At 35.8% G+C, this 15,283-nt stretch overlaps 1 protein-coding gene across 1 annotated transcript in view; it reads left to right on the top strand.

Annotated features, from left to right (window-relative positions):
• The window catches only part of LOC149802584 (DNA-dependent protein kinase catalytic subunit-like), a 407,613-nt gene that overhangs the window by 168,347 nt on the left and 223,983 nt on the right, over positions 1 to 15,283 (top strand). Inside the window, exons 34-36 of the mRNA XM_089951857.1 lie at positions 3,028 to 3,106; positions 6,747 to 6,869; positions 7,819 to 7,913. Of these exons, the coding sequence (XP_089807983.1) occupies positions 3,028 to 3,106; positions 6,747 to 6,869; positions 7,819 to 7,913 (297 nt within the window). The remainder of the gene's footprint in view (positions 1 to 3,027; positions 3,107 to 6,746; positions 6,870 to 7,818; positions 7,914 to 15,283) is intronic.

Genomic DNA, 15,283 nt, shown 5'->3' with positions numbered 1-15,283 from the left:
CACCATGTCTAATTGACTGTTACAGAGGTTTCCATACTGAGACACTCGGTCTAATTGACAACGTGGCTAATTGACTGTTACAGAGGATTATCAAACTGAGACACTGGGTCTAATTGACACATCACCAGAGTAGACATGACCACACTCTACTAAGTAGCATAGAACATCATATATAATCAAAGTATTTTTGCTGACATTTACCCAGTGTGAATTACTGTTAATATTTCAGTATCTTCTCAAAATTCATGAAAACAGATTCCAAAATAATGTGGTGTTTTCAGCTTCTGCATAATATATAGTGGCAGTCAGATGGGTGATGGTGCTTAGGTCTAGAAGTCCATCAGGCTTCCAGTGTGCTTCTAAATCACATCTGGACAGTAGTGGTCGGTAATCCATAGTTATTGGCAACTGTTAGGGTTTGAGTAAATTATGTTAATTGTTCTTTTCTTGTGTATTGTACATCTGTGATAATTTCTTCTTTCTTTCAAAGACAGCTTCATCTCCTATTCATATTCTGTACAAATGATCAAATGGTGTTAAAAAGCTTTAATACTGTTTGTTCAAACTTAATTCATTTTATATCAGTTGTATCAGCTATGCACAAGTTTTCATAATACAATTTATAATGTGTTCTTGATAGCCAAGATTTTGCCCTGATATGGTCTTTTAGATAAAGGAATCTGGAGAACCATTTGTAAAAAAAATTTTTGGATCTTTAATGGGTGAGCAGATCTTATATATTAGAACTGAATATGGATCATGGAACAGCATAGTTGCAAAGCATGTCCAGTGTGGCTGTGTTTGATGGACATGGAGTTTGACATGAATTACAACAATGCATTACCTTTTTTACCATCAGCATTTGAAAGTTCATTCATTCATAATTTTGCTTTATGAAGAAAGTTCCAACTTTCTTCATTACAGTGTCTGTATAGATGCTGCCTGACAGTGACTGCCTGTATGTTCATTATCTCTGCCTATATATGCATCTATTTCTTCCCCAGTCTATATATGCATCTATTTATTCCCCTGTCTGTATATGCATCTATTTATTCCCCAGTCTATACATGCATCTATTTATTCCCCAGTCTATACATGTATCTATTTATTTCCCAGTCTATATATGCATCTATTTATTCCCCAGTCTATACATGCATCTTTTTATTCCCCAGTCTATATATGCTTCTATTTATTCCCCAGTCTATATATGCATCTATTTATTCCCCAGTCTATATATGCATCTATTTATTCCCCAGTCTATACATGCATCTATTTATTCCCCTGTCTATATATGCATCTATTTATTCCCCAGTCTATACATGCATCTATTTATTCCCGTCTATATATGCATCTATTTATTCCCCAATCTATATATGCATCTATTTATTCCCCAGTCTATACATGCATCTATTTATTCCCCAGTCTATACATACTTCTATTTATTCCCCAGTCTATATATGCATCTATTTATTCCCCAGTCTATATATGCATCTATTTATTCCCCAGTCTATACATGCATCTATTTATTCCCCTGTCTATATATGCATCTATTTATTCCCCAATCTATATATGCATCTATTTATTCCCCAGTCTATACATCCATCTATTTATTCCCCTGTCTATATATGCATCTATTTATTCCCCTGTCTATATATGCATCTGTTTATTCCCCTGTCTATATATGCATCTGTTTATTCCCCTGTCAACTTTACAGCATCATAATTCCGCTGATGTTCATGGAGTACAATTTACAAGGAGCTAATGAAATCTCCCTCTGCTTTTACTATATTTTATTTAATCTTAGTTTAATTTGCAATTCATAAAATTTTGGTAAGCACCAAAGTTGTCAGGAAGTTTTGAAGAAACTTAATTCATGAAAGTATTTAGGAAGTATATGATACAAAACTGAGCTGTTCTTGTTCAGAAATAATTATGAAATACATGAAAACTTTACTAAACCAGATACACTATTCCCTCACAATATGGTAACATTAAAACTTCCCTAAAGCAGATACATCATTCCCTCAGTATAAGGCAATATTAAAACTATCCCAGAGGCGTAGCTGGGGGGGGGGGCAGGGGGTATACATATGTCCCTGGGCGCCAAGGTACAGGGGCACCAAAATGAGGCTTACAACGTTACATTATAATAAGTAAACAAGGGTAATATTCAAAAATGTGATTAAACGGGGAGGGGGCTGGGGCACCAATTTTATAGTTCGTCCCCGGGCGCAAAATATCATAGCTACGCCTCTGAACTATCCTAAACCAGATGCATTACTCCCTCACTGTAAGGAACATTAAAACTTACCTAAATCAGATACATTCCCTCACTATTAAGGCAGCATCACAATTTCTCTTATACTGATAAATTTCTCCCTCACTACAAGTCAACATTAAAACGTCCCTAAACCAGATACATTATGCTCTCACTATAAGTCAAAATTAACACTTCCCTAAACCTGATACATTATTCCCTCATTATAATACAACATATAAGGCAACATAAAAACTTTTTTAAATCAGATAATGTTCCCTCACTATAATGCAACATTAAAATTAACCTAAACCAAATACACTATTCCCTCACTATAATTCATCATTAAAAGTAGTTAAACTGGATACACTATGTCTTCTTTATAATGCACCTCGGTTTAAGGCAGTACTTTATATAGGGCAGATTTTTGTCATCAATCCCATTTAATTATTTAATCATAATATTATTCATAAATATCTCAGTATAAGCCAGCCTCACTTATAATGCAGTCCACTTTTGTAGCTTCCATTAATGTTCTAGTAAGCGAGAGTACTGGGCAGCCTAGAATTTTCAGTACATAAAATGTTTGATTTGCATAAGAAGGCCTTATAGGGACCTAAATAAGTGGTTAGTCGGCAGAGGAAATCCAGGTTAAAGAGTGCCATTTTCAAACGTATATATGTATTGTATGTTACTCTTAAAAAGGTTTATGACACTATAAAATTGATTTGTAGAATGTCATTTATGCAGGTTTCACCTCTTTTTTATAGGACAAAATGTACAGTCATTGTGCGATTGTTGAATTTCCTGACTGTCCTGATAGGGAAATATCAGAAAGATGCAATCAAGGTAAGTTATCAGAAAGATGCAGTCAAGGTAAGTGCTGTATTTCTTTATTATCTCTACACTTTCAGTGATAGTCTTATGGGTGTTGATTGTGCCAACCCTTGGGAATTTTGATCTTGTGCTTAGTGAAATTTGAAATAACTCCAGAGTATTTTGGTTCACATGTGTAAGAAAACACTTGTATGACTCAAATATCAACATATGTCAGATTGGAATCTAATGATTATGTGTTAGGTCTTTTCCTACCAACCATAGACTTAGTCCCTGTTTCATAACAGAGAAACTATTGAGATTTCCATCCTATAACCATATTAGAGGTTTAGAAAATTGGTGAATTGTTTTCAGATATTTGTCAGTAGCAGTTTTGGTTAATGTCACATACCTTCTTTTTAAGTTGTCTCTGAAGGCACACTGGAATAAATTTCCACATCTTATCTTTCATGTAAATTTAGGAGTCATTGAAGCAGTGGAATTAACAACATGTTTAAAATTATTTTGACAACTTTTCTTTTTGAAAATATTGTCAGAAATGCAGACATCAGCATTATATCACTCACATGTACATGGGCTAGTTGGGCTAGTTATTTTTGCGATGCTTGCCAGGTTTATATATACTGTAGCTGGGACAGTGAATGTGGAACAGAACCATTTAAGTTTTAGGAGTAGGGGCATTTCCTTTCCTGCTCCCAGTTTTGGCTGTGCATTAGTAACATGCATGCAAACCCACCAGCCTGGAGGGATTTCCTCCCGAGATGAGGGATGTCTTCTGTTCCACGAACCATGTACTGAAATCTCCCACAAATGCAAAATCATTATTAAAAAATGATTTTTTCCCCATAGTTTTTAATACATTGCTTTCTTTGTTGTATACTTATGATAAGACTCTGTGATCATGTGACTGCAAACTGGTGTAAGCAGGAAAAGACAATTATGTTGCTAAATTAAAACAGCATAAAGCATTTTAACATCCCTTTGATTCTCATGGCAGGGCTGGTTGGGCTTGAGTGTTTGTAGTTTGTTGGGATGCATTAACCTACTGATATAGACACCACTGGCTTTGATTTAATCCTTTGTAAACATGACCACTTAGGAGAGTCCACATGCAAAGTGCAGAATGTTCTAAACAGCAAAGAAAAAATTAAGGTAGGTTTAAGTAACAACAACAACAAAAAAAAGGCAAAACATTAGGCTGGCTACCAGTTTTCTAAGTTGTACAGGTCAGGCTGGTAGTGTCATTTGTTGTATATGGTAAACCAGACAAAAACTTGTGTATATTTTACTTAATGTCAGTGACTTCTCCGGTGGCCTAAGTTGGTTAGAGCATCTGACTTTGATGTGGGAGGTAGCAGGATTCCAGTCATATCTAACTTGGATGTGGGAGGTAGCAGGATTCCAGTCATATCTGACTTGGATGTGGGAGGTAGCAGGATTCCAGTCAAATCTGACTTGGATGTGGGAGGTAGCAGGATTCTAGTCATATCTGACTTGGATGTGGGAGGTAGCAGGATTCCAGTCATATTCTAAAGGCTTTTATGAGCAAATAACTTTTTCTCAATTGATCAATGATTTATGGGAGTCACTCACACTTATCTCATGGGATCTCAAAACACTTTTTGATTTTTAAACAAATCCCCAACACTCTTAGGGTGATTGGTAGGTATAAATCATACATGTAATATATAGTATGATGAATTGGCATCTTTGTTTGATGGTAGTTTGTTTGTTTTAATAATATACAGTGAATTGCTATCAATGTTTAATGAACCATTATATATACATAACCATGGTATGATAGGTGCTTTTCAATGTTTTTATAATAATGGTGTTTTGAAAAGGAATTGAAGATGTAAGGCTAAACATCAACCCATTTTCTTTCAGACCTCATTGTAATACATTGGTATCCAGAATAGCCTTGTAACAGGGGATAGTACAATGAATTTCCATCCTTGTTTGATGGTAGTTTTTGTATTTAGTAGGAATAATACAAAAAGTATGCCACTTCCATACTTATTGCACACTTTATAACAGTATTTTACAGTTTCCCTACAGATGGAAATGTATAAAATTGCCTCTTCTGCTTCCGTTTAATTTTGGATTCACTTTCCACACCACAAACCTTATAAAATCATATATTTGACAGTCCTCTAATATCCCAGGTCTTGTACAAACATTATCTACTCATACAGTCTAGAAAAAGCATACTGGCTACCCAGTTAACCTTAAGGGTAATGAGGGAGCAGATAAAGCAGTTTGAGCTGTCCTGCAGTCACCCATTTCTGAATAAAAGATCCCATGTGCGTACATGTGAACCTCCCAGTGGGGAGTGTTTTCCTTCTGAGATGAAACGTGTCTCCCATCCATCCTGTCAGTCACTAAAATCTGCATATGCAAAATTAGTATTGAAAAATTTCATTTTTTCAATTTTTTTGTTTTGCACCTTGCTTTCAGTGTAATATATTTATGGTAATACTGTCTGTGATCACATGACTGAACTGGCTTATGGATGGCAAGACAATTTAGTTGCTAATTTTAGCATCAATAAATAATTAACATCCCTTTCATTATGTCAACAGCGTTGGTAGGCTTCATTGTACTGTCACAGATTGTCCGTATGGATTATACACTGTGTGATAATAAGTGAATCCAAAAGGATTAATGAAATTTGTTATGGCTGGATCATTCAACAACTTAAATAACATAAACAATTAATATTTCTTTGATTTTCTCTGCAGGGTATGTTCTGCTTTGGTGCTTAAAGTTGTCGAGATGGAGTAGAGTCTGTAGGTGTGATTAAAAGTAATTTGGGAAGGATTAAGTATGTTAACTGAGTTTGGTTGGATTACTCAGGATCGCAAGGGGTAAAAAAAAGGGATGGTTTGACATTGTTATTAATGTTTCTCACGATTTTTAAGTGTGTTATCTTTGAATGCTAAAATGCCAAGATCTATATATGTATATGGGTGTAAGTGTTATATTAGTCATTGTGTTATATACTTGGCAAAATATGTGGAATGAGAAGTGCCAAATTAAGCTTTGAAATGTCCAACCCATAATTGGAGAGAGCTTCATTCATATAAAACAGTGATATTAAGGTGGTATTGCAACATTCGCATAAAATGTATAATATTTTATCATTGATGTAAAACATATTGTACCATTCATGTAGAACTTGTCAGACACAAACACACCTTGTGCATACCTCCAGAAAGGTGAACCTTGACCAGAGTGCATAACATACCAGTGTATAAACTTCCAAACCATTAGAAACAAATATTATAATGTCAACTTGCTTTTTGAGATGTTTTGCCAGAAAAAGATCATCTTTTGACTTTGTAAAAGAATGCAGTTTATATTTTTAGGAAATCTATTTTAAGGACATTACAATATTTTATACACAGCTTCATCTTTTGCCATTTTTATTTTATGAGCATAATTATTTCATTTTGTTAGAAAGGGTTTATCTTCCTAAGTTTCTAGCAATTTTTAACCTTCATATTTTCACAACATTTTTAAGATTTTTTATCTTCAGGGTCCTGATGTATTGTTAATTAGAAAATGTTTATGTTCCTGATCATAGTGTATAGCCGGTATTGTGCAGATATGTTAAACCCTATATGTATGTATCCATTTGATTGGTTTTCAGGTCATTCCAGCAGAAGTTTGGTGTTCAGAGTTATGGAAAAGCATTTATTATTGTGTGGTTCAGCCAACACACCTTGGTTTTAACATTGGGGAAGTAGAAATCCTTACCAACCTGCCAAAAGAGGTATGTTATAATGTAGATACAGTAAAATCTGTTTTGAGAGACTGCCCCTTCTGTCCACAAAAATGGTCTCTCAAGACAGGTGTTCTTTCATGACAGATTTGTACAAAAAAACAAGTTTCCAAGGTCAAATTTCAGCCCTGTTTAAGAAGGAAAAATACCCAAAATCACAGTGCATATATTGTATTCTTCATTCATTGTTAAAATGTTGCATTCATCAGAAAATTTTATAGCAGTAAAGATATACATCTGTTATTAAACATGAATCACATCAGTCAGCAGGTGATAATTCACTGCAGTGCATTTATATAAAAAATTAACTCTGTGCATTACATTTGTGGTTGCAAGTGACAAGTGGTTGTTCTTGGCAGTAAAACCAGTATTAGCAGAGGTTGCTCAAGACAGGTTTTACTGTAATGTCATTTTTATTGAAACTGAGAACTATTATAAACTTTTCTTAATTAGATATGTATTTTAGTAGATATAAATATTTTTAGAGATTTTGTATGAATTAAGTGATTATTGATATGTTGTGTATGCACTGTACTAATGATGTAAGTATTGGCTTCAAATAACCCAGAGTTGAAGTAGAAGAGATGGAAGGAGGAAAAGGAGAAAATTACATTAAAATTTGGTATATGCAATCATTACATGTGCTCAGCATATTGATATCTTTCTCTGAATACCCTGGTAATTCTGGTTTGAATTGGGACATTCCTAGATAGTGAGATATAGCTTTTTTTTTGTTGGTTGTAGAAGTGGTACTCTCATCAGTGTTCAGTTGTTTGCTGTATGTCATGAGCTGATTGCAAGCAATGCATAGTGTGTTCCACCAACCTTTGGCATAGTGTTTCATCAACCTTTTTCATGGTGTTTCATCAACCTTTTGCATAGTGTTCCCTCAACCTCTGCTGTGCTTTAAGTGATAACATCCATTTGATTGACATTGCAGATGGAACAGACATTGACAGTGTTGTCTACAGGGCTGCCTATAAACTTCCTGACTGAGATGAAGAAAGAGATTTCCCAGGTTATGGGAGGAGATAGGTAAAGCAATTTTCTGTCCACCACAATTTCAGAAACCTACCTGACCATCAGGTTAAAAGGAACACACACGCACATTCACACACACAAGTAATTTCAAAGAACACAGTTAATAAACATAACAAATTTGAACTCATTTATTATAAATAAAATCAGCTTATGAAAATCATGAACACTTACGTGATGTTTTTGTACAGAAATTGGCAGTATTGACATCAGTTGCAGAACTGATAGATACAGATTTTAGTTTGTTTTTTTAAATTTGGCTGATTTACCCACCCTTGATGCTAAATATAGAACATACTTGGTATGGTATTGTCTATTCTGTGGCCAAAAAAATGTTTCTTTTTGCACTGGTTTTAAAATTTTGGTAGGCAGGTTGGTTTGTTTTCAGTCTGTTTATTTTTTTAGAAACATTATATACATTTAATGTGATTTTTTTTTAAAAAAATGCGGGGAAAAAATGCTAGGGTCAGCAAAGAGGAACAGGTTTAAGTGTCCTTTTCTTCCTCTTTTTTGAAGTCACAAGTCACTTTTCAGACGAGATACTTAAAATATATCTAGAACATGATTGGCCAACAATATTTTGACTTTTAAAGCAAAGTAATAAAAGGATCATTTTGTAAAATTGAAGTTGTGTTCTCTCCATTTTGTACTCCTTGATTTTTTACCATCCTCATGCACTTTTTGCTGATAAAGTCTTTTGTCCTAATAATTCTGTAAACATGACAGATAAACATAAATGCTTCACCTACTTTGGTTTTCATTAATTTTCCTACTTGTATGAAAGTGAGTGAAATCATGGCTTGACCCATTTGGGTTTGTGAGAAAACTTGCCAATAGCATTCCATGGGTTTTGGTTCATCCTGGGGTGTTCCCAGGTTCAACTTTAACCAAATGTACTGACCACCATGTATAGCCAATCATGTGTTCAAAAATTATATTAACATTCCCCCAAACCCCCCAACCAAACAAACCAATCAAATTTTATCATCTTGGTTTGTTGATCATCCTGTGGGGTGAGGGTTTTTCACTTTTTTTTAAGTGGTAGGTTGTTTTTGTTGGCATGTTTAGCACATTGTTGCGTATTATTATAATGCCATGGAAATGGGAGCTAAGTTACCTTCTCAAGGACTCTGAAGCAGCTGACCAAGGTACCAAACATGCGACCCTTCAACTTCAAATCCAGCACAAGTTAGACTTTAATTTAACCTTAATGTTAAAGTGTTTTACTCTGCTTATTTCTCCTTTGAATACATTCTCCAAGTCACCATCATTAAGAAAATAAACTCCTCTACCTCGTGAATCCAGACCACCTGAACAGACTAAATATGTAATCTTTTCTCTCTATGTACCAAATATACTTAGGGAAAAAACTCTTTCCATTACCTCTTCTTGACTGCCACCAGGTGGTGCGACTTTTAAGCTATTACTCAGCACTGTCAGCATAGTACTGCAAAACTTCCCGAAATCCTCTGAATATCTTTATGCGTTCAACCTGTAAATTTGAAAGACGGTATATTAATGTTTTGTAAGGTATTTACTACATTTGACAATCATTAGTTTTATGTTCGATCAGTATTTATGTGAATAGTTTTGCAGTTTTGGACTTTGTTTAAATAATGAGTTTCGTTATTGCAATTTGTGAACATGTTCAGGTTGTTAATTTTAGGTTTCAGATGTTCTTATCATTTCAGTTTATTAATGAAAACAAAATGCATTAAAGGTAAAGCTTACAATTACACAAATAATATCTGTCTCGTTTCATGGAATGTTCTTCATCCCGAACATTCTTTGTAAGTGCATTATGGTCAGAAAATATCTGGTCCATGATATTTTGTAAAAGTATCAAAGGCAACGAGAAATGTGTGAAGTCACAGACAGAGCAGATTAGCATCCAGAGCCTTCACCCAAAGGCTGCATTGGTTGCTAGCATAGTAGAGGACATCATGACGATCCCCAGCTCCATCCAAAATTAGATATATGATGACTATTGTGATGATTGTATAAGGAAGGTTAATTGGACGCACAATGATTTGCAAAATTGCTGACACTGTGTTCTTCCCAGACCGCGATAGAGCTGCAGATGCAACAGCTAATACAGAAAAGTGATGACAGAGCTGTTAAATTTTGGACAGGCTTACTGTATGTTTGTTGCATATCTCACTGGATAATTTGGAGTTTATTAAGGATGGTGTTCCCCATATTTAGGCAGCCATGTGGTATGAAATCATCCTCCCATTACCATGCATGGCCTTCAGGTTTTTTATGTCTGGGTGTATGTTTGTTTTGTTTTAAGTTGATCTTGATGATTTATTTCAATAGTCTTTCATCATGGCTGAGTAGTCTTAAGGTGCTAGTCTTTACAGATTACAAACATTTCACCTCTGTTTTGTCTCGGTCAAAGTAGGTATGTGAGAATGCTTGCAGTAGCTTCTTGTGGGTTGCTGGTTCTTACTTGGATTTTCCTGTGTTCTTCCTCTGCCGGATATATTGGCCACAATGTATAGCGTATCATATGCAGAAAAATTATATTAAATCCACAAAGCCTCCAACTGCTGTATGACAACTTTCCTGTTCAGAAACAGCCAAACTGGCTGGCTGTACCAATTGTTCAGTGACCAGAGATCCATCACTTCAGCTGGCTGTGTCACAAACTGGCCAATAGTTATGTGGTATGTGGAACCAATAAAGGATCAGACTGATTGAGCCATTGATTAAACTATTCCTTCTGCATAGATGGTTCCAGAACCGGCAAAGCGACCAACCACCCAGTCAAATATCATTCACAATATCCGGTTAGCAGTTGAGCTATCTATCCAGCCAACCTTCCATAATATTCTCAGGTTGTACCAGTAAAAAAAATGTATGGTCAGCTCAACTGGTAATTCATTTATCAGTCATTTATTCATCTTATATGTTGGTCCTAGCTTCACTAGCCATTTTTCAGCTTGATGAGAAAGCAGACGGTGATCATGCCTGAGAATCCAATCACCAGGGTCAGCAATAGTACTGTATATCATTTTATGACTGATGATTTGATGGCCGATGCCATGAGATAAGTTGCTTGTTTGCACTCATCATCACTCAAACCACATCATTCCTTGTTGCTCTGTTTGATGCCCTGTTAACATTTGGCAGTAGAATAGAGGAAGTGAGGAGGCAAGACAGTACAGGAACTGCCCCTCCAACTGGCCATACCTACAGCTCAGTCATTAAATCTGAAATCATTCAGTCTCAAAGGACATGATATTGGCAAAGAAATGAGAGGATGAATTTGGCCCAGTAAAAAGCAGCAATTTCTGTTAGTCAAATTTCAGGAGACAACATGCTCCTCAATTTCAGAGGAAGTTTAATAAGTGGGATATAAGAAACAAGGTTTCTCTGTTGCCACACTTCCAAATTACCACTGTTCACATGCCGTCCTGATTGAACAAAGAGATTCATGCTGGATCAGCCAATGTTTGCAAAACAGATGGCTGATCCAAATTGTTTCAGAGAGGCTTCAGACAAGTGTTTGAATGGTATCAACTGAAAGAAAATTGCAAATGAAGCTGATGTGCCTGAGCTCCAGATATGCAGCCTTGTTCATGTTCATTACATGTTCATTTCATTACTGTCAAGAGAGACACCTAGGTTTCATAACGAATGTGTAAATTTAATATTGAAATGAATGAGAAAGTCTTTGCATGTTGATCAGGATTGCTTCAGTTATCATTATTCACCTACAGCTTGTTACATGTCATCAGTGACTTCACATCAAAAATGCACCTCTCTACACCTTGGATGGTAGCTTCAACTTCAGTTGGGCAGATAGATTTGTATATTTGAGTGTCATCAGCGTACAATTGGTGAGACACTGGATGTCGATCTGTGACACTTGAGAGTGGCTGAGTGTACAGAATGAAGAGAACTTGGCCGAGAATAGAGCCTTGTAGAACACCAAAACATAGATCAACTAGGCTGGACTGTGTTCCATTTATGGACAGTTTGTCTCGTGTTGATTAAGTAGGGCTGGAACCGTAGTAAGGCTGTATTGTAAATACCAAATACATGCTGGAGATGGTGAAGTATTATATCAGTATGGATGAGGACTGTAATCTTTCCATTATCCAAAGCTGAGAGAAGGTTGTTAACTACTCCCAGAAGGTCAGTTTCAGTACTATGGTGAGGGTGATATGCAGACTGTACATTGCTAAAAAGACTATTTGAATTCAGATGAGATACAAGTTTTGATTGAACAATGTTTTTCTTAGATTTTTTACATGAATGGGAAGTTAGAAATAGGGCAGTAGTTGTTTAAAATTGTTTTGTCAAGTTTAGGGCTGTTCCAGTAAAACATATATCCCCCCCCCCCCGGGACGGCACTTCAAAAATACTTCTGTAGGAGGTTGTGTTTCGAACTATTTTGATTCTGACAGTGCAAGGTTGATTAGGAAAATCACTTCTGTTGTGGGTTGTGCTTACAAAATGAGAAATCGCTGGTGGGGTTGTCAGAAAGAAGAAGAAAAAAACACGAATATATATTTAAAATCGCATCTACCCCCCTCCAAACGGTCTAACGTGAATAAAACATTGGGTCAGAAAATGATGCCAGTACACGAGAGTGCACGTAATTTGTACGAATTCGCGTACTTTTAAAGCAGTGATACGCGTTCGGCAAATTAGGTCAACGCCGCGGATATAAAAAATGTGCTTTGTGCAGTATGCAATTTTTATGAAACTTTTAACTTTAACATTAAAAGTGCATTTCGCGACATAATTCGCGCTGTCGCAGCTGTCTCACAGCGCTTGATAAGACATCCACATAGCTGGATACTTCGGTTCGACATGAATGGCTTTTAAACTAAATTTGATTCGTTCATTGGCCCAGGAACAAGCATTTTATGGAATTTTAGCCTTACTTTCATCGTGGAAGTTTTACAAATGCGTGTTACCAATAAGGGCCATGCAGGAAACCAAAATGGTTGAATCACAACACGGTTTGTCTTCAGACGACATTTTCGTCGGCAAATACTGGCTAGTGATAGCTATGATGACAATGAATTTCATGTATATCAATCTGTTGGACATTGGAAAAATGTTACTGGAAATACCAGCGTGTGATTTTGAGCCTAAAATTGATGTTGAGTGCGAGTCCGATGTACGTGTTGGATGGATAATATGCCGGTTATATTTATTAAATATACCCATGTCTAAACAAGCAGACTATGGGAATGTTGGACTTAAAACCCTAATACAGCATTATGGAAGAGAAAAATCTGACATAAGAGGCAGCAAAACACTGATTCAAGGAAGTGGATCTTTGGCAGGGTTCATGTTAGTGAAAACTGACAGAGGTCTCGGAAACGCTTATAATCACGCGTATTTGGACGCCAATTTTTTTTATTTAGGTGGGCGGTAAAATTCAAAGACTTGCCAGTCCTGCTTCAGTCACCTGCATAGTGGGAAAATGTGTTGTTCAGTTAGCTGTGATGATATTTACAATGACAGAATTTAGTGGTTGAAAGCCCCCCCCCCAGGTCGTCACCATTATAAGAGTACATCAAAAGAACATGCTGCAATAGCTAAGTGGCGAGATCAAAGGCTTTGACTGGCAGCTGGGTGGGAAAATCTACTGATATTTACAGTGCTTGAATTCAGAGGCAGAAATACCCAGAGATGTACATGTGGTCATTTATAACAGTACATCAAATAAACAACTTTAGCTTTCATTCTTGTGTTCATTTCCGAGTGTAACGGAATAAGCAGTGCATGTGACCTCGGAATCATGACATGTTGAGACATAGACTTGAATGAGTATTTTGGGGTTCAACGGCAAACTGACGAAGATTGTGAGATTCAGGAGAGGGCTAAAGTTGCTAGAACTGATAGTTTGAAAGGGACATTATCCAAGTGTAAGAAAGTGTGTGATGCCTTGATTAGTGCTTTGAATAAGACCTTCCTTGGATCGAAAAAATTCAGACTCACTCTGATGGACAAGCAAGAGCTATGTCAGTGTTTTAAATAATGTAAAAATTAAACTCTATGGCAACCAATAGTTTTTATAATTGGCATAGTTTTCTGAGAGGGTACTTCAACTTTTCCTGATGGGACTCATATTTTTACCAAAATGGGAGCCATGGACTCTTAGTTTTAAAATCCTAACGAGACCTCTGGTTCAAAACTTTTCTTTCTGGGACAGAGATATCCAAGAGAGAATACTCATGGGGCCATACATGTGAGATGTTGAAAATTGCACAACCATAAAGAACAGTAACTTGTTCAAGCTAGTTTGGCATATGTGTTTCAGACAGCAGGCAATGAAAGGAGTTCACAGCACAGAATAATATTTGTACACCGAGGAGGAGGATCGTATTAAATTCAGAAACAATTAACAGATTAATGCTCATAGGGAACATCAGAGAATCCTCATACAACATAATTAAGTGTGTGTAGATCACAAGTTGGCAGAACCACTGAGCAACAAAAGAAGAGTATGACAAACTTTTGTATCATGCAGATGTATGACCAAATGATGTACATGCTCTCTATGTGCAAAAATTAAATGACGTTAAACATAAGAGACTGACTGATCTGTGTAAACTCAAAGCAAGATGGATAAAAATTTGTCCTGTTTGTGTTCGGTTCTTCCTTTGTATGTTTTGATCATGGTGGTATTTTCTGCAGACCTTTTGGCACTTAGTTCCAAGCCATCATTTGGTATTTGTATTGGAAAATGGATAATTAAAAATGTATATTATCTAGTACAATACATTTTTAAGCAGTATCATTAACTGATGATGAAATTGATGAAAAAATACTTGATGCCATTCTGATATATGGATTCTTTACTACACTACTAATCATCCTGATTTTTCTTTTACCATCTCATTTAGTCTTACTGGTACCAGTGCTTTTAATAAAATTGTAACTTCTATTTTCTTGCAATCTAAATATTTGTAATGATGTGTTATTGTCAAAAGGTAAAATGTGCTAAGTGTTGTAAAATCTAAAACTATGAATTAGCAAGGGACTAAAGTAAAAAGTGGACAGAAATTATTGCCATATTACATTGCTGTTAGAAACAACAGAATAGTTGTACAAGATGTATTTTGCACAAAGTTGTAGAACTAGCGCTCGTATTGTCACCACATATTCTACTTAAATAATTATATCATTATTTCTGTATATTCCTATCAGTATTTTCCCAGTGGTAGTAATTTTCTGTTCTGATGTTCATTTCTTGTGCAATTTTTACACATCAAGAATTCTCACCGTATCATTAAAAAACAATGTAATCTGCACCAAATTGAGTTGTTTGAGAAGAAATTAATTTTTTTAACCCAAAAATCACTGAATCTACGAGTTCTTGCATTAAAGTCTCACATTAA

The sequence above is a fragment of the Sinohyriopsis cumingii genome, chromosome 3, assembly GCF_028554795.1.
Source record: "Sinohyriopsis cumingii isolate HCF-2022 chromosome 3, ASM2855479v2, whole genome shotgun sequence".
In the NCBI taxonomy this organism is placed as follows: Eukaryota; Metazoa; Mollusca; class Bivalvia; order Unionida; family Unionidae; genus Sinohyriopsis; species Sinohyriopsis cumingii.
Note: the sequence above shows the minus strand (reverse complement) of the source record. Positions and strands in the feature narration are given on the sequence as shown.